Source organism: Ursus maritimus, unplaced genomic scaffold, assembly GCF_017311325.1.
Source record: "Ursus maritimus isolate PB19 unplaced genomic scaffold, ASM1731132v1 scaffold_30, whole genome shotgun sequence".
Taxonomy (NCBI): Eukaryota; Metazoa; Chordata; class Mammalia; order Carnivora; family Ursidae; genus Ursus; species Ursus maritimus.
Genome location: NW_024425564.1, coordinates 19,294,115 through 19,315,106, shown reverse-complemented (window position 1 = coordinate 19,315,106; position 20,992 = coordinate 19,294,115). Strand labels below are relative to the sequence as shown.

The 20,992-nt window shown below is 39.7% G+C and overlaps 1 protein-coding gene across 1 annotated transcript in view; it reads right to left on the bottom strand.

Moving 5' to 3' along the window:
- The window catches only part of BMP6 (bone morphogenetic protein 6), a 148,002-nt gene that overhangs the window by 23,866 nt on the left and 103,144 nt on the right, over positions 1-20,992 (bottom strand). Inside the window, exon 2 of the mRNA XM_040645033.1 lies at positions 4,213-4,405. Within this exon, the coding sequence (XP_040500967.1) occupies positions 4,213-4,405 (193 nt within the window). The remainder of the gene's footprint in view (positions 1-4,212; positions 4,406-20,992) is intronic.

The window sequence follows — 20,992 nt, the reverse complement described above, 5'->3', positions numbered from 1 at the left end:
AGCTTCTGGGTGACCTAAGGAAATCTTTCTCAGTTTCAAAATCCATCTCTAAGGCAGCATTGCCCTGTTACCTTGATTCAAAGATGCATTTCTTCACATCCTAAGGCTAATGAGGTTAAAACACGTGAACTAAAAAAGGAAAAAAAGAAAAAAGAAAAAACTTTGTTTGCAAACAGAGGAGTAGGTTGTGATACTGCTTACACCAGGAGGAACTGAATTTTAAACTTGGGAATCAATTCTTGCTCTACATGTCTTTCAGAGACTGCATCATGATAGAATGCAGAAAAGTTATCATATACACAGAAGACAGACTATCACTGCCAGCAATGCAAATACCAAAACATACAGATTAGAATATGGAATTTCAAAACTAGCAGAAGCAAGTGGGCTAAATTCATGTACTGAATAGGGCCATCTTTCAGACACTGAAAACATTTCTGGCTGGCTTTCAAGAGATGCTGTTTGACTTTGCCTTCTAATTATATGAAATTCAATTAAGAACAGTAAAAGAGTGTCTTTAACCAAGTACGAAATGTAGATGAAAAGTATATTCTTCAAAGTTCTCAAAATTGTACTATTAATCTAAAGCTACTATAACAGTAAAGATCCTAAGTACGTGTTCTGAAAAGCAACACGCTACCACCACAAATATAGGTCTAAGGTATTCAGAGCAGCCTTTACACACCAAGCATGAAGACAGCTTAGTGTGTCTGAGTTGTGGGAGAACACAGTCAAGTCAATGGACAAATAGATAACACTTGGAATAAGTACAAATACTTTTGTATAAAATTTGTTCTAGTCTTTTTTCTCATCCACACACTTCCTCTAGAAAAGTTGCTAACAGGTGAATGGTTGCTCAATAGATCAACAGTAGAAAAACCTAGTAAGTCAAAGAACCAGGGCCTGAATTCTGACAGACACATCTACACCCCCAATAGAGCCATCTCATTGGACATCCACCCAGAAGCATCCTTGGGATGTTTGCATCACAGCAAAGCAGATGGAGATGAGGGATTTGTCCTCAGGGGACTGCTGACCTCTTTCTGGCATTTCACCTTTATCTTGGGACTGTCGCCATGTCATCGGGGTGACTTTTGGGAAACAGCAGACAAGAATGAAGGCCTAATTTGGACTTGGCAAAATTCGTTCGTGCCATGCTTCATTCTCTAAAAGGTAACATGCCTGCCCTGCTTATCTGATAGGGTCAGTGGTTAAATCCGAGTGAGGGAAGATGTGAGAAGACTCTTTCCAAACCCTAAGTGCTATGCAAATGCCAATTTTTACCAGTGTCATCATAAAAACATAATGATTTATAACATCAGATATTAACACCCCGTGCTACTCTGATCTAACCGTACACGCTGGTGGGTTGCTGATCCAACTGTGCTCTATGGGGTGCTCCAGATCTTTCCAGGACTTAGATTCTATTGCAGGGGCTTATTCTCAGGTTTTGAATAAATCTAATGTTTCCCTGTTCTTACTCAAAGCACCGTCTATTCGAGTAGTCCCTTTTTTGAACTTACCTGGTCCGGTGATTTCTTATCAGTAAGAGGAATATGTTTCTGCAGAATTCAGAGCAATGGCCCATCTTTCAAAAATCTTTTCTGACCCTCCCCTGGGTTAGGCTTCTTAGCTGCCTTTTATACCAAGAGGCCCAACAAATAACTTCTTCTGCTTTAGCTGAGGTATGACTCAGCATTGAAAAACCTGCCTTTTTGTGTTTTTCTTTTTCAAGGAGGCCAACTATTTTTGCAAAACAAACATTTGTTAAGTTAATCCATCAAATACTACAAATTTCACTTACACAGATTAGACAAATAAGTTTCTTCACAAGCCTGGAGGATCATTTTTAGCCAGGACACCCCAAGACGGTACAGATGGGGAGATCAAACCTTCCCCAGAAGGAGTCCTGCAGTTAAATCTGGAGGCCTCTGGAAGAACATCAGGAGACAGCAGGAGGCCTCGGCTCCTGGCCCACCGATAAGAAAAGCAAATCTCCTGTTGGCCAACCTGGAGCCCTTCGAAAGCATGAAATTCTCCCAATTCTCCCCGTATTTGCCCTTTCCTACGCATAAAAGTTAAACATATTCAATCACCAAATACTCCTATCCTAGAAGGCAGAGAATTACAACTTTGCTTTGACAGAGTCATCAAAGGTTGGGACTGTTTGGGATTTTGTTTTCCAAACTCACTACTGGCCTCGAGAAAGTATGACACCACCATCTTAAGCACAAGGCAGCTGTTCATTTTTGGCTGGAGTTCAATATAAACCTTACAAATGGTCTGCTAGCTCTATTTTTTAAATAATAATAATTTCGAAAAATCCCATAGTTACAAGAATCTCAATTAGGTGTTTTCACTATAAAGCCTTTCCTGCAGAACAGAGAAAACCATGTATTCCAAACAAATGTCTGAGCCAGAAATAAACCAGTAGGTTATTTCTACCAGATAAATACAGTGGACAGATAATTAGGCAGATTGCAAATCAATGGCTAAAGCAGGTCCAAAGAATCACCACTGAGTATCGATTCTCTCTGAAATATCAAAAGACAAAAATCTACCAGGGATTAATTTATTATTTCAAAAGAGGCCCTTAATGGTCATTGATGATACTTTTATTTAGGGGTGAAAATCAGATATCAGGAAACCTTCCCTTCATCCTGAAATGTTGGTCTGTTATAGATACCATAGTGGCTATATTTTACTTATAACTATCCCTACTAAGAACTCATAACCATCAGCACATATATTCAACACCATGACGTGTCCCCAAAGCCTGATACATGTCTTTCCTTCTTCTGTTTCCCTCATTACACACTTGAATATGCAGAAGGGCCAAATGTTGGCAGTGTTCTCAAAAAAAGCCTTTTATGGGGCAAGTTAATGTTCGTCATTATTTTAGTGTGCATATTAGCGGCAGAACCACCCACAGATCCATAGGTCCAGGAGAAACCCAAGTCATTCCTAATCCTTTGGGCATTCTTGGGAAGTCAATAGACTTCTAAGAGTAAAGCAAGAATCTTGACTTGGTGTATGAAACCAAAGCTGGCAAATCCCCCGCAGAATTCGTAAATGTGGGGTTCCCTCCCTCTCTGCACTGTCTTCCTTTAATTGTTATCTGCCTGTTTCCTATATAATTGCTAGGCTGTCCCACCACGTGCTGTGTTTCTACGTCATGCACACTAAGTATGCAGTGGTGCTAATCTTTGCAACAGGCCCAACATTCCCACCCAACTACTAAACTGACTGACCCCCAAATACTAAGCACAAATCAAGGTCACTGGCTTGCCTTCTGTGTGCTACAGAATTGAACTAGCTGCTGCAGTATTTCTTCTCTTGGCCCTTCTAATCCTCCAGGAATCCCGCCATGGAAGTTTTCCTTCATTGGTAGACAGCCCCCAGAATGTACTCTGTTAAAGTGCTTTTGTAAAAATGGTCTGGTCTCATTTCAAAACAAGAATATCATAGACATGGGTGCAGGGGTGGGGGGGGATAGTCTATTGTTCCCTTTTTTTTTTTTTTAAGATTTTATTTATTTATTTGACAGAGACAGCCAGCGAGAGAGGGAACACAAGCAGGGGGAGTAGGAGAGGAAGAAGCAGGCTCCTAGCAGAAGAGCCTGATGTGGAGCTCGATCCCATAACGCCGAGATCACGCCCTGAGCCGAAGGCAGGCGCTTAACCGCTGTGCCACCCAGGCGCCCCTATTGTTCCCTTGTATCCAAATGAGAAAAGATACGTTCAAGACACACACACACGCAAAGATATATTTTATCATATATATGTATATATTACATGCAAACACACAGCTTTCCACTAACTTGAATTAGTATCAATTGTAAGCATCCTTACATAACTTTAATGTATGGATTTATTTTAGCTGCCCTCACCCATCATTTAAAGTAGGCACTGAACAATGGTGGCGAATGTTTTATCCCCCATAAGGCATATGTTCTCTGATCACAAAGGATGCTTAGTTAATACTGTCCATTAGCTTGCCCAGGAAAAGAAAACTATTTGGAAAATCTTCATTTCTAATAACAAAAAATCGTCTTGCTGGCTAAACACTACCATTCAGAACACATCCCTCATCATGCTCATGTCCTGCCCCTGACCTCCAAATCACCTTCCACAGACATACTCGGGGTTAGATGATGGCAGGGTGAGAAATGGGGGCCGGCCCCACCCGTTGGGGTTCCTTGAGCCTTCATACCTGTGCTGATGCTCCTGCAAGACTTGATAAATGCTGATAAGAAAAGTTTGGTTTTTAAAACTCCCCACAACACAGTCCTTGTAGATTCGGAATTCTGCAGCCGTCACCGCCTCACCCTCAGGAATCTGGGATAAGTTGAACTTGAACTCTTTGTGGTGTCGCTGGCCAGGGGAGAACTCCTTCTCGTACTCCACTATAAGATTAAACAAGAGAGAGTGACAACTATTGTTACTTGACTAAGTGCCACAGGCTCACCTCAAGAAAGCTGCCCCGTTTTCATTCATAAGTGGATTACCGGTTACCAATGGCATAGGAGAGGGATTGGGGTGGGGAGTGGCACAAACCAACAGTGGCTGGGCTGTCAGACAGGCTGAGATTAAAATCCCTCATTTTACCCAAGGATTAAATAAAATTCCTAGATTTTATTTGGTTTAAATACTTTACATATTCGGTTGAAGTAAGTTGCGTGAAAGCAAGTTATTTAAATTATTGGCTTCGGTTTTCCACACCTACGAAGGCCTGAGTTAACAGGGCTTCCCAAGGACGTTGTGAGAATGAAGAAGACGATGAATGAGAATGTCCCTGGTGATCCTGGCCCCGGTCACCCCTTCCCGGCTCCCTTTCCTTCCTGCTGCCTGGCCCCCTCAGGTTGGGTCATCTCCCATCATCAAGCAGTTGGCACAACCAAGGGTAGCCCTGCGCTGAGCTCTGGGAGGGGTCCTCAGGGTGGGAGGGGAGTGAGCAGCGCATTCGACCTCAGCCTGGAAGATCCAAGGGTCCTCGTATTTTGCCTGCTGTTCAGTGGAAAGTTTGTGGAGGGGTTTAGGGAAAAGCTTCAGAAAAAATGCCACTCTACCCCAAGTACAATGCCCTCCCTTCTCCCGGAGCAAAGGGAAGGCTGCAGGACTCTGCGGCAAGGGCCCCTCAATCTGCATGCAGAACCCAAGTGTGAGGACAGACACGTGGACGCAATGACCAACAGTATACCTTGCTATTTTTTTCTAATGCTTTTCTAAAAACTGGGAAAGCCTGGAGTCTGAATTTTTTTTTTTTTTTTATGAAATCTTTTCTCTGCACGAAGACAAACTATGGGAAACTACAACCACTGATAATCATGTCTCAGAGTCAGCTTCCAGTTGTCTATGTAAAGTCCTGTGTGAGACAAGTGGTATCAACCTCAGATGCTTAACTCATGAACACTGTAAAAGAGAAAAAGGACTGCTCTGCTTCCCACCATAAATCCTTGACTCTTCTCTCCAGGGTTTGGAAATGCTTCTGCCGTACTGTTTCTGTTAGTTTTTTTCTTAATGGCAACTGCAGTGAAATCTCATGAGCAAATTAATCCTTTATGGCAGAGTGTTCCTAGGGCTGTGGGTAGGGGAAAAAAAATCAAATGATTTGCCACCTCCAACGGCCCATTTTCTCCCACATACGTTGCTCTCCATAATCACCAGAGAAAAGCTTCGGAGATTTAGCTTCTTTAAAAAAAAAAAAAAAAAAGCCAATAACTCTTTACAAGAACCTAAGGCCTCAACGGCATTTGTGGAAGCTAAGGAAAGTTAAGCCATCTATAGGTAAGTGGTTTTAAAAAAAGAATTTCTGAAACTGCCATGGGACCATGCTAAATCTTTTAGATTCAAGTTATCTCTTTTTGGCAGGAGGGTTGTAAAAAAAAAAAAAAAAGCTTTGACTTGTGTAGGAACTTGATATAAAAGAAAAAAAAGAAGGTCTAACCAGAAAGTAAACCATGGTTCAGTCCCAACAAGAGAACAGGTTTCCTAATTACTGGCTAAGCATGAAAAGCAATCTTGTTGGTGAGTTCACCAAAGGACACCCATACATGAGGGTGTATCACTTTTCCCTAAAACTGATCTGCCTTTTAAGTGTGATATGTTATCATCAGTGGTTAAAAAGTGAATCAAATCTGATTTCCCAAAGAGACTTTGTAAAAAAAAATAAAAAATAAAAACAAAAACAAAAACAGTCACATAGCTTTTTTATAGGGCCTTTTGGGTACTTAAATTTTAATATCAATAAACAAAAATATATTGTTAAGATTCATTTGAAAGAATGCATAAGAATTCCTCAAAGAAGTCTTTCAATTGCTATTAATATAAACAATAACTAGAAAGAAGAAATCATAAATCATGGATGTGACGCAAGAGATAAGACAGTAACTTAAGACATTTCGGTCATAAGGAGTAAATAGAAATTTCAATAAGTCGGAAATGTAGTAGCTAGTTTTGGAGAAGTGCATGAAGCCCACACCTCCCTGTGTTCATACCACTGGGTGGTCCTCCCTCCCCTGGGGTGGGCTCTGTGACCTTCTCTGCACCGATAAAATGCAGCACTGCTGAGTGACTCCCACGCTTTGAACTTCCTTGCACTTAGGTTTCTTGGAATGCTTCTCTGGGGGAAATACGGTTACCACCTAAGAAGTCGGATTACTCTGAACCTCCATGCTGTGGGGAAGCCCAAGCTAAGCAGAAGCGAGGCTATATGGTACATGAAGAGACAGATGGAGGGAGAGAGGGAAGAGTCCAGTCAGCCTCCGACCACTTCAGCTGAGGCATCACACCTGTTATCAAGATGGCATCTTGGACGCCCAACCCAGCGGAGACGCTGGAGGACTCCAACCCCAGCCAGCATCTGACTGCAACTGCACGAGAGACCCTGCCTAAGGATCACCCAGTCGAACAGGGTCATTTCCCAAGACTGTGGGAGATGACAGCACACTGTTTTAAGCCACTGTGATTTGGGGTGATTTGTTACACAGTAATAGGCACCTGGCACAAGAAGAAAAGGGAGGACAGGAGAGGATGAAAGAAGGAGAAGGGGAGGCTGACCTTGCTGGGAAGGGGGGAAACCGCATGCAATTCTTAAGGATTTTGAGATGCTGGGAGGCAGTATGTATGATGCGGGAGTCCTGGCAAATGCTCACAGACAAATGTGAAGAGATAAAGAATCCAAAAATGAGAAAACAGGGGCATAGTTCAAAGCCCTCACTTTATTTCAGTATGAATTAGAAGGCGCTGCCCTACAGGAACATTTTCCCACTTCTCCCCGACTGAGACAACATTATCTTGAAGCACTCTGAACTTTCTTTTGCCTCTCCTTTGTCTGAGGAGATTCAGGAATCTGATTGCCCCCCACCTCATTTTAAACTCTCTCACTCAACAACTTCACTCCAATGTCTTCCAAACCTCTCTTTATGCCTCTTAGCTGGAAGCTGTACCATTTTCTTCCCTCTTCCCATGATACCTCAGCTACCAGGCACTGGAGTTTGCCTGGAACTCCTTTCTCCCCTAGTCTTTTGCTTCCAACTGAATTTACATAACGTGTTTGCTGATGTCTCATAGGGACACAAGAAAGAAATGCAGTTAGGTCACTGCCTACGTGTGCATTTGAAGACCTCGGTGGTAAAACTTAATGTTTCCAGTGAGCTTTGCATCCCCCACCTCCGAGCTCTAGGATTCTGAGATCTCTTTAAATATCAGACAATTCAAAATAGGAGAGGTACTGAAAGGGACCGGGCTGAGTTCTGAATTCAGCACTCAGGACCTATTTTGCAGCCCTTAGCCTTTTAGCTTTTCACTGGTGGTGCCACACGTGGTATCCAATTAAGTAGTAGCTATGAGTGTTGATGAAGGGTCATACTGCCAAACTGGTTCTGAATTCTAGCTCCCCTTTTTCTGGCTTATTTGATGCTGAACAAGACATCAGCCAAAGTTTCAGTGACCAGTTAAATGGCAATAATCACAATTCTGAGGATTAAGTGGGACAATGTCTACAAAATAGTCAATGGTAGAGTATGTACTCAACTGTTAGCTGTGATCATCATCAGCTGATATTTGAGAATCTAGCTCTACTGACTTAGAGTATGTCTCCGCTGAGTAATTCAAATTTATTCAGGAGCCTTTAGATAGGGTCAGTCACTGGTTCCTCTAAATTACCTGTTTGGTGTAAGTTGAGGAGATGGATTCTGTTAAAATGTAGTAAGTAAAATCACTACATTGAATGTCATCAGCCTTGGTGTTCGGCTGATGAATACAGTTCTGTGTTCTCTGAGGCAATAATTCCCAGAATTTTTCATTTCAAGGAGCAGCGAAAATATTTTTCAATGGTAATGACCTTATACAAGGTCATCTACTTTTTCTGTTTGCCATTTGTAAAGACAATAAAATGAGCGAGACAACAAACTGCATCCTTTTAAACTCTATGATCATTTCTGAAGCTTCTCTTAAAACCAAATAAAATACAGAGGACGTAATTGAGGAACATATACGTCCTTGAAATCGAATAAATTTAGCTTTATAAAACTCACTCTATTCTCGCTTTCTGCCTTAGACTATACCAGCTGAAATTTCAGATCAGCACAGGACCTTTGACCAACACATAGCAACCATAGCCCTAAGGAATAAAAGTTACTAGTTGAGAATGAAAAATGTAAGTTATATAAATACTAAATATACAAAAGGATATATGCAATTTATGGAGGTAATGAGGCATCATAATAAGGAACTAAGGAAACCAGCACCCAACTTAAAAACCAGAATATGACCAGAACATGACCAATACTATGGTGCCATCCTCCACTCCTGCCCGAGAGGTATCTAGAATCATGAATAATATCTAGCATTTTCTTGCCTCTTAAAAACTGTTTTACTACATACATATGTACCACTAAATCAGAGTGTTTTCCTTTTTTTTTTTTTTCCCTTAAAGTCTTTCAGAGACATAATGGAAATTTTATAGGCACACATGGCAAATACAGGCATGGTCACAGCTCAGAGCCAAGGCAGCCAGCCCAAGCAGATGGCCGTACTGCCTGTCAGCTGGTGGGGACCTGAAGTCCCATGGGTGGGGCATGGCTGCTCTGTAGGCAATGGGTGACTAATAATTCTTCTCCTCCAGCTCTACCTCATATAAATCCATTAAAAACACGGACACTTTTCTTAACAAGCATTGGCAAGGATGTGGAGAAAGTGGAACACTTGAGCATTGCTGGTGGGAATATGAAATGGTGCAGCTGCTGTACAAAACAGTTTGGCAATTCCTCGGACAAACAGAATCACCATGACCCAGCAAGCCCACCTGAAAGTAAACAGGGACTTGAACAGGTATTTGTACGCCCACATTCCCAGCAGCATTCCCAGTAGCCAAAAAGTAGAAGCCACCCAAGAGTCCACCGACGGATGAAGGGATAAACAATGTGGTAGATGTACAGAATGGAATATTAGTCAGCTTTAAAAAGGAAGGAGGTGCTGACACAGGCTACATACAACATGGATAAACCTTGAGGACATTTTGCAAAGTGAAATAAGCCAGTCAGGAAAAGACAAATATTGTAGGCACTTATATGCGGTACCTAGAGGAGTCAAACTCCTAGAGACAGAAAGTAGAGGGTAGTTTCCAGGGGCTGGGGCGGGAGGGGTGCGGAGTTAGCGTTCAACGGGGACAGAGTTTCAGGTTGGGAAGATGAAAACGTTCTGGAGGTGGATGGTGCTGGTGGTTGCACAACAGTGTGAATTTGCTTAACGCTGGAGAACTTGTACACTCAAAAATGGCTAAAGTGGGAAATTTTATATTATGCATAATTTTGCCACAAAAAACCCTAAAAACAGACATTTTCTTACACAATCACAATGCATGACCACACCTAAGTTAAAATAATTTGTTGTTGTTCTCTAATACCCAATCCATAATCGAATTTCCTCGGACACCTCAAAAAAACTGTCTTCTGTTTTGGGTTTATTGGAATCAGGAGCCAAACAGGATTCACTCATTACACTTGGTTGTTCTGTCTCCTGAGTCTCTTCCAAACGAGCAAACCAGGAACAGAAAGAACTCCACTAATCTGATCAGGAGTCCATCTAAACAAACCTGCAGCTAACAACATTCTTAATGGCGACACACGCAAACCATTTCCTTTAAAATCAGGAAGAAGACAAAGATGCTCATTTTCAGTCTTGGAGTCCAGTTCAGTATTACTAAGATTAAATAATAGTAAAGGAAGAAATCTATTCCAAATCGTAGAACCTAATAAAAAAAAATTAGCAGACTGCTTTCTTGACTGTCTCGGTGAGTTCGAGCTGCTATAACAAAATACTATAGACTGGGGGCTGAAACAACAAACACTTACTTCTCACAGTTCTAGTGGCTTGAAGTCTGAGATTAGGGTGCCAGCATGGTTGGGCTCCTGCTGAGGGCCCTCTTCCTGGCTAGCTCCTCACCTAGCCTTCCTTGGTATGTGTGTGCAGACAGAGATGGTGTGAACTCCAGTCTCTTCCTCTTCCTGTAAGGACGCTAATCCCATCATGGGGGCTCCACCCGCATGATCTCATCTAGACCTAATTACCTCCCAAGACCCTACCTCCTAATACCGTCTCATTAGGGATTAGGGTTTTATCCATATGAATTTTAGGGGACACACACAGTCTGTAACACTGACCTTAAAGGTCTAATTATTCTGTTACCTTTCGAATTTGTGGTTTGGAATTTTTGCATTTGTGTTCATAAGCGACACCGGTGATGGAGTCACCTCATACAGTGCTGTTTGATGTCAAGTTCTACTTGCTCTTGGAATAAGTTGAGGGATGCTCCCTCTTGTTCTTTTCAGGAAATGATCTCTTCCTTCAAAGTCTGGCAAACTTATCTGTAAAATCATCTGATTCTGGTGTTTTCCTTTGGGGAAAATTTTTAATTATTTCTTCATTTTTTCTTCAATGTAGAGAAATATTCAAGTTATCTACTTTTTTTTTTTAAGTCATTATGCAATTTTTAAAGGTTTGTCAATTGGGGCAGAATTTATCCAATTCATTGCCATGAAATTTTTCAAAGTATTCTCTTATTATTTAATCTCTGCTCTAACTACATCTTTTTTATTGTAATATTATTTGTGAATTCCCTTTTCCTTGATTCATCTTATCAGAGGTCAATTTTTTTCTCATAATTGCTTAATTTTATTGTAATATTGATATTTTTCTTTTTTGAAATGTTGAAAGCAAAGAACTTTTTATTACTTGTTACAAATAAGGAGACAGGGAGATAGCTCTCAAGACACTATCTGTAATACTGATATTTTAATATATTTCCTGAATAGTGTCCTGCTAAGTCTGAACCATTTCAACTGAAGTTGTCTAGAGAAAAATAAAGATACAACCTGTTGTAAGTGAAAATATAAGAGAGAAAAGAAAGAGGGGAGACTGAGTGGGAAAAGCATAGTACAATCTCCCTATTTAATATGTTTAGTCCCATATTCATTACTTTCTCATTAACTGGACTCACTCAATGGTTAATTCAGCACGGCTTAGTTAAGGCAAAATTACATTCATTGACTATAAATTCTACATTTTCCCAATGTTTCATGCCTCCACTTACAGTCATACACCAAACTTGAAAAGCTTGAAACTTTTTAAAAAGACAAAAAACAACAACAAAAAAAACCCTGCCATTCCCTTGACTACTGTAAACAATTTTTTATACTATGGCACAAGTTTATTTAATTTTAGGCAACAAGGACAGTTCTGGCTGGTATTTCAAGGCTTGTAACAACAGTGGCCTTCTGACTTTTATGTTGCAAGCATTCAACCTGAAATAGTAATAGAGACGCGAAGCTGGACTCTCCAGCTCACTTGCTAAACACAATGTGATAACAGACTTTACCCTCTGGGGAGCACCGAATATTTCCAAATATTTGTTTTCATTAATGTTCTATTAGAATCACAAATATCAAGAAGAATCTATTTTCCTGGCTGCCATGTTTTTTTCTTCCAAACTGACTTTTCTAAACTTTCATTTTAAACAATGATAGACTCACAAGTAGTTGCAAAAACAGAAGAAAGGGTTAAAAAAACAGTAGAGATCCCATGCAACATCTTCCATAACCGAGTAACAATAACAAAACCAGTAAATGGATGTTGATATAATACCTTAACTAGACTACAGACCCTACTTTGAGTTCACCCATTTTTACCTGCCTTTTCTGGTGTGTGTGCATACATAAATCTGTGACATTTTATGATCCGTACAGATTCCTATAACCACCACCATAATCCAGATACAGAACTAGTCCATCCCTACAAAGGAAATTCTTTGAGCTACCCTTTTAATTCAAATGACTTTTTAAGAGTAGACCCAGCCCATATATTATAAAGAGCTTTAGGACCAACACTAAGTGCCTCCATATCATTGTTAGTAGAAAGGGTTAACCAAGTCATTTTCTATTTTTAAAAATATTTTAGAACCACTTTCATACCCTAATACAGATGTTACCATCACTCTAGATTGGGAAGATGCTCAGTAGCCACAACTATACACCTCCTTACAGTGGAAAAGTTGCAGACTCCAGCTAACATGGGAGAATATACTCAAGCACTTAAGTCAATAATCTTGTGTCAGGAGGAAAGACTTGAACTGAATAATTGCAGCCTTGACAGAATTCCATTAATATCAAACAACCACATTTTTTGCCCACTTATAAGGACTACCATAAAGAAGCAATCATTTAGTAAAAATCAATATATACGACATGCATTTTTTTCACTTTCAAGAAAAATTTAACATTTTTAACCATAAATGGGACAGCCTAAAAAGAATGGTCTCCCACACCTTTGATTTTTTTAAAAAAATAATTCATTTAAAAAAAAATGGAGTTCTCCCATTTCTCCCACCCTCCACCCAGGCCTCTTGCAACCACCAACCTGTTCACTGTATTTATGAGCTTGGGTTTTTTTGTTTTGTTTTAGATTCCACATAGAAGACAGATCATATGGTATTTGTCTTTCTCCAGCTTATTTCACGTTGAGACCTACCCATGTTGTCGCAAATGGCAAGACTTCATTCCCTCTTAAGGCTCGGTAATATTGCATATATATATAGATATATGTATATACGTATATCTCTATGTACTACAATTTCTTTACCCACTGATGGACATTTAGATTGCTTCCGTGCTTTGGTTCTTAAAAATAATGCTGCAACAAACATGGGGGTGTATATATTTCTTTCATTTAGTGTTTTCATTTTCTTTGGACACCCAGAACTGGAATCGCTGGGTCATAGGTTCTATTTCTAATTTTCTGAGGAGCCTCCATATGGTTTTCCACAGTGGCCGCACCAATTTCCATTCCCACCAATGGTGCACAAGGGTTCCCTTTTCTCCACATCCTCGCCAGCACTTGTTATTTCTTGCCTATTTGATACTAGTCATTCTAAAAGGTGAGGTAGTATGTCATTGTGGTTCTTATTTGCATTTCCCTGATGATTAGTAATGTTGAACATCTTTTCATATGCCTGTTGGCTATCTGTCATGTTGTTTGGAAAACATGTCTATTCAGATCTTCTGCCCATTTTTTAATCAGATTTTTTTTTTTCTTTCTTTCTTTCTTTTTTTTTTTTTTTGCTATTGAGTTGTATGAGTTCTCTGTATATTTTGGATATTAGCTCCTGATCAGGCATATGATTTGCAAATATGCTCCCATTCAGTAGGTTGCCTTTTCATTCTGTTGATGGTTTCCTTTGCTGTGCACAAAGTTTTTTAGTTTAATGTAGTCCCACTTATTTTTGCTTTTCTTGTTTTTTGCTTTTGCTGTCAAGATTCTAAAAATCATCGCCAAGTCCTATGTCAAGGAGCTTACTGCCTATGTTTTCCTCTAGGAGTTTAATGGTTTCAAGTCTCACAATTAAGTCTTTAATCCATTTTGAGTTAATTTTTGTGTACAGTGTAAGACAGTGGTCCGGTTTTACCATTTATTGAAGAGACTGTCCTTTCCCCATTGTATATTCTTGGCTCTTTTGTCATAAACTGACTATGTATGTGCAAGTTTATTTCTGGGCTCTCTATTCTGTTTGATATATGTATCTGTTTTTATGGCAATACCATACTGTTTTTATTACTATAGCTTTGTATTGTACTTTGAAAATCAGAGAGTGTGATACCACTACATTCTTCTTTCTCAAGATTGCTTTGGCTTTTCAGGTCTTTTGTAGTTTCATACAAATTTTAGGATTATTTGTTCTGTTTCTATGGAAAATACCACTGGAATTTTCACAGGGATTGTACTGAATCTTTACATTACTTTGGATTGTATGGACATTTTAATAATTTTTCTAATCCATGAGCATGGAATATCTTTCCATTTATTTGCATATTCTTCAATTTCTTTCATTAGTGTCTGATAATTTTCAGGTCTCTGAGCTCCTTGATTAAATTTATTCCTAGGTATTATATACTTTTTTCTCTTGTTACCAAAATTTTAATTTTTGTCAAAATTAGTGTGGTTTCTCTTAGTATAATTTACACACGATGTTACATTAGTTTCAGGTGTATAACACAGGGATTCATTCATAACAATAGAGATTTATGTGTTATGCTACATTTTATCCTTTTTAATGTAATTGTAAATGGGATTGTTTTCTCAATCTATCTGGTAATTCATTAGTGTTAAGAAATGCAACAGATTTTTGTGTATCGATTTTGTATCCTGCAACTATATTAAACTTGTTTATTCTAATGGTTTTCAATGAAGTTTTTAGGGTTTTTTAAATATATGACATCATGTCTATTGCCAACAGTGACAGTTCTAATTCTTCCTTTTAGATGTCTTTTTTTCTCATCTAATTGCTCTGGCTAGCATTTCCAATAGTACGTTGAATAAAAGTGGCAAGCATGGACATTCTCATCTTATTCCTGATCTTAGAGGAAAAGCTTTCAGGTTTTTACCACTGAGAGTGGTGTTAGCTGTGGGCTTGTCATATATGGCCTGTATTATGTTGAGGTACATTTCCTCCATATTTGCTTTGTTGAGAATTTTTATCATAAATAGATGTTGGATTTTGCCAAATGCTTTTTTTGCTTCTATTGAGATGATCATATAATTTTTAAAAAAGATTTGAGAGTGAGAAGAGAGAGAGAGAGAGAGAGTGCACAAATGTGAGTGGGGGAGGAGGAGAGTGAGAGAGAGAATTTTAAGTAGGCTCCATGCCCAACACGGAGCCCAACATGGGGCTTGATCTCGAGACCCTGAGATCATGGCCTGAGCCTAAATCAAGAGCTAGCTGCTTAACTGACTGAGCCACCCAGGTGCCCTAGATGATATGATTTTTAACCTTTGTTAATCACATTGACAGATTTGCAGATGTTGAATCATCCTTGCATCCTTGGAATGAATCTCATTTGATAGTGATATAGGATTATTTTTTTCACCTCTTACCCCTTTCACCTATTTTGCCCATCCTCCAACCCCCTCCAGTCTGCTCTGGCAGCCACCAGTTTTTTTGTTTCTGTTTGCTCATTTGCTTTTTAGATTTCACACTTAAGTGAAATTCTATAGTATTTATCTTTCTCTGGCTTATTTTGCTTAGCATAATACCCTCTGGGTCCATCCACTTTTGGATGGACCAAGTAATGTTCTGTTGTGTATATATACAATATCAATGTCTGTCAATAGACACCTAGGCTGTTTCCCTATCTTCGCTATTGTAAATAATGCTGCAATAAACATAGAGGTGCATCTATCTTTTCAAGTTAGTATTTTTATTTTCTTTGGGTGAATACCCAATAGTGGAATTACTAGATCATAGGGTATTTCTACTTTTAATTTTTTGAAGACCCTCCATATTGTTTTCTACAGTGGTCATACCAATTTACATTGGTATATGATCCTTTTAATGTGTTGTTGAATTCAGTTTGCTAATATTCTGTTGAGGATTTTTGCATCTGTGCTCTTCAGGGAGATTTCTGAAGATTCATACTTCCAATTTCAACTGCAGAGCACTAATGGGAAAAATGTCTTCACTCTGATTGAGAGAAGAAATTTATGTCTGTAATTCATTATATCAGACTTTTTTTTTTTTTTAGATGACCTTGTTTCTCTAGTTGCTTTTACAGTGTCATTGTCCCTGGTATGCTGCAGCTTCACTATAACGTGCCCAGCTGTATGTTTCTTTTTATTTATTCCACTTAAATTTAATTGCACTTCATGTATCTGTGGATTCCTATCTTCCATTAGTTCTGGAAAATTCTTAGCCTTTAGATCATTGATTAGGGCTCTCCTCCATTCTCTTTAGTGTCTCCTTCAAGAGTGATAACTAGATGTGTACTACAATTTCATCCTAATTTCCACTGCTCCTGTTTTTTTTTTTTTTTTTTTTTTTTTTTTTTTTTCCCTTAAGTCATTCATCTCCTTGTCTCTTGGCTGGAAAATTTCTTTAGATTTATCTACAAGTTCACCAATTCTCTCTTCACCCATGTTTACTGTATAGTTTAAGCCATCTATTCGTCTGTCATTTTAATGAGTTTTAAAATTTTCTACTCATTCCATCTGTTATCGTCGTTACTATGTGGTCTGTCATTTTCAATCATCAGTTGTTCTATATCACCATTATGTATTGTACTATTCTTTATTCTTTGTGTATTTCCTAGATAGTGGTCTTAATAATTTCTCACTTGGTGTCTGTTTTCTGTGAAATCCTTGGTGAACCTAAATCTGCATTGCCGTCCCATCCCTCTGATGAATTTCATTTTGGTGGTTTATGCCCTTGTGTGTTTGCAGATTTTTAGGTAATTTTTGATTGAAATTCATCCTCAATGTCTAAATTGTTTGCTTTTCTCCAAAAAAAACCAAAAACATGTACATTTGCTTTTGTGAAAAACATTGTTGACCTGGACCCAGTTATCTCCCCTTTGAGGGTGTTATGTGGGAATCCCTGGGACAGTTCTTCCAGCTTGGCCCGCATCTGAGCTGGTCTCATGATCTGCAGGAGTGTTGATATTTGCATTCACAGAAACCCAGCTTTCATGTTTGTTTGCTCACAGTAACACACTCAGGGGAGCCCTTAAATATGTCCCCGAGTCCCTGAAATCCATGCTGTAGACAATATTTGCTTTTGTTTATCCTGGATCTAGTCAGATTTTAGCAGGACGGCCTTACAAATTATCTAGTCTGCAATATTTCCAGAATTTGAAGTCTTTATCTGTTATGTTTGGAAAACAACATTTGGGACACATTTCTCTCAACTCCTAAAGATATTATAAAACACGCCTAATGTTTGAAGAGTTAACAAGTGTTTTCTTTTTTTTTCTTTTTTTTTTTTTTAAAGATTTTATTTATTTATTCGACAGAGATAGAGACAGCCAGCGAGAGAGGGAACACAAGCAGGGGGAGTGGGAGAGGAAGAAGCAGGCTCATAGCGGAAGAGCCTGATGTGGGGCTCGATCCCAGAACACCGGGATCACGCCCTGAGCTGAAGGCAGACGCTTAACCGCTGTGCCACCCAGGCGCCCCTAGTTAACAAGTGTTTTCATATATATTAGCTCATCTGTTTCTCAGAACAGTCCCAGAAGGTAGGCAGAGAAAATATTATCACCAACACAGCAATGTGAATCTGAGGTCAAAGGCGGTTAAGGGGCTTCCCTATGGCACTCACTTTTATTATTTCAATTATTACTTTATGCTAATGCCTTCCACATTTCCATCTTCAGCTCATTGCTCTCCCTTAAGGAATGTGTTTATCTTACTACCTGGTACACTTCATCCAGTTGCCCTGGATGCATGTGAAGCCAACATGCACAAAACGAAACTCATCTTCTCCCCCACCATTGTGCCCCTGTAGCTTTACCTCTGTCAACTGTCACTTCGAACTGGCCAATTAATCACCAACTCGTGTTGATTTTAACTTCTAGAACTGCACCATCAAATACAGTAGTCATGTGCACTAGCCACATGCTACTATTTCAATGCAAATGAATTAAAATGTAAGATTCAGTTCCACAGTCACACTAGCCACATGTAAAGGGTTCAATGACACATGTGGCTGGTGGACACTGTATTGGCAAGTACATCATAGAACACTTCCATCATCGCAGAAAGGTCTATTGGATGGCAGTGTTCTGGAAATTTCTCTAAACCACCTGTCCTGCTCCCTCCATGACCACTGCTCTTGTTCAGAGCCATCCCGCTTCCTCAAGTTGTTACCCTTGCCTACCCTCTCTCCACACTGTAGTTAGTACCACAGTCCTAAACCCAAACTTGTAAATTACTTGTCTAAGAGCCTTCAATCTATTCTCCTGACAATTCTAGGCTCACTCCTCACCTTTCCCTACCTCAAACTTTACTCTTAGGAGATATTAAACTGCTCTATTTTTCTGAACACCCTCCCCAGGACCTCATGCCTCTCCCTTACTTATACAATCTCCTTGTACTTTCCAAGACCTTCCCCTCCAGGATACAGACTTTTATAGGCTCCAAATTTTGAAGATGCTTTGATGCTTCTATGGAATTCTAAATAGAAACAATTTATTAAAGCCATACCGACTATTAAAGTTCTTGTTTCCCCCATAATTATGAGTGCTTTGGTGAAAAACATCAAACTGAAACTCTTTTTGAAGTATATGTCTCCACTCAGGGTTAAATGTTCCTCTTTTGTAAAACTCTCACCATTACTTGCCATACTTAATGGGTAATGCAGCAATACTTTAAATCTTACCTTAAGATTGAATTCTAGGAAGCCTCCCTCAACCTTCTGTATCCCCGGTTGGTTTGGGGACCTCGACTCTAGGTTTTTATAATGTCCCACACAAATTTTCAGCAATGCGCCCCACCTTATATTAAGGTGATCATTGTTCATGTGTCTACCTCCCCCACTGTACTGCAAGCTCCTCAAAGATAGGGTCCATGTCACGTTCACTTTAATACCTCCAATAGAAGCTTCGAGAATATTTTTTGAATGAATGCATAAGCCAGGACTGAGGTCTGCTCCATGTTCTTTCCTGGGCACCATGGTATCCCCAGTGGGCAAAAGGAGCCAGAACAGAACTCAGGCTTTGGATTCCAGCCCCAACGATCTTTCTTCAAGACCCAAGGGCATTCTCCAGAACATAAACAGCTAAACTAAGGGACCAACTCAACACATCTGTCCGGGTTTGTTTTTTGAAGGAGTAGCACTATAAGCCCAGAATACCAATTAGCATATGGCTCTGCACTCTGAGTTCAGGACGCATGTGAAATTCTAAAAATTCTAAAAAGCTAAAGAAAGAAATTAATCTGTTCAAATTACTTCAATTATACTCAAGCCATATCACAAGGTCATCATGCACAAGACGGAATGAATTTTAAAATCACATCCTCAATTCAGAGAAACAGACCTCTGACACATGCACACATTCCCTTTGTTTTTAAAAAATGAAGTGAAATTTACATAACATGAAGCTAATCACTTTAATGTGAACCATTCGGGGGCATTTAATACATTCATGAGGTTGTGCAATCACTACCTTTGTCTGCTTCTAAAACATTTTAATCATTCCAAAAGCAAGCCCCCTACCCATTAAGCAGCAACGCCCCATCCAAGCTCCTGGCAATCACCAACCTATGTTTTATCTCTATGGATTTACATAGTGTGGATATTTCACATGAATGCAATCATACAATCCTTTGTGACTGGTTTCTCTCACTTAGCATAATGTTTCCAAGGTTTATCAATTGTGGTATCATGTATCAGGACTTCATTCCTTTCTATGGTCACAAAATAGTCCTTTGTACGCACATACATTTTATCTGCTCATACACTGACGGACACTTGGGCTGTTCCTACCTTTTGGCAGTTGTGAATAGTGTCTCTGTGAACGTGCATATACAGGTATTTGAGTGCCTGCCGTCAATTCTATTATGTTTCTCTTTTGCTTTTCCTCTTCAGTTTTCCTTCTCAGCCACTAATTCCCCAGAATGAATGCTGGATGGGTTGATGATTATCCATCAGAGTGAACTCATAGCCGGTCCCAAACGCAAGGGGGGTGAGATAGGCATCTTCCTCCCCAGAGCTAAGCTATTCAGGACATTTGGGAAGAGGCCAGGGAATGAATGGGCGTCGAGTGAACATGCCCAGCACAGGCTCTGGCACACAGTAGGTTCACAATAAATGTTTGTGGAGTCTGACTATAAACAAGGTTACTCCAGAAGGTTTACAGAGGAGATGAAGAGGAAAAGTAGATGTTGGAGACCAACAGCCAAACAAAGAAAAAGACAGATCAGAGGTCAACATGGCAAAATGGGCAATAAGAGAGACTAAAGACCACACTGGTGAAAAAGCATCTTGCCAGAAGGAAATGGTGAAAGAGAGAGGGGCCCTAATCAAATGGCTCGCTTATTTTTTTGAGAGTCAGGGGTCTAGTATGCAGGGAAGGAACACATCAGCCTTGAGGTGAGTTCAAGATGTCACAGTGTCTCTGTGTCAGGTGACCTAACGTTTCAGCTCTTGCAGTAGCTACACAGTGGCCATAAAATCTGGAAACAAAAGTAGTATTATTTTATCATGTATTAGGATGTAATATTCATACTTCCTTTATGATGGATTTGCCTGTGCTTACAGATTTGCTGACAACCCTCTACGTGTGGAGTGGGAACATCTACCCACGAGGGAGCATGAGAGGCAAAACACGCCACAATGCTCCGTAACTACCCAACAGGGCTATAAAGTGCTAGACGATGCATTCCTTTTATCAGGATCACTACCATCAGGATTTTTCTTCATCTTCAACCCTTAATGGGCCAATAAATTGTACTGCTTCCCATCAAAATTTTGCAGAGAAAGAGTGTGTGCAAATGAGCACGTGGAAAATACACAAAATGAAAAATCCATCCTCAAATTATTGAGAACTGAACTATGTTGGGCAAGAGTCTCTCTCATTGGGTGGCAGCTTGCTTACATAACCACAAAACCCTGCCTTTCTCCACAGTGGACTTCTGACCATGACAATGGAGCTATTTGGTTTAATGAAACG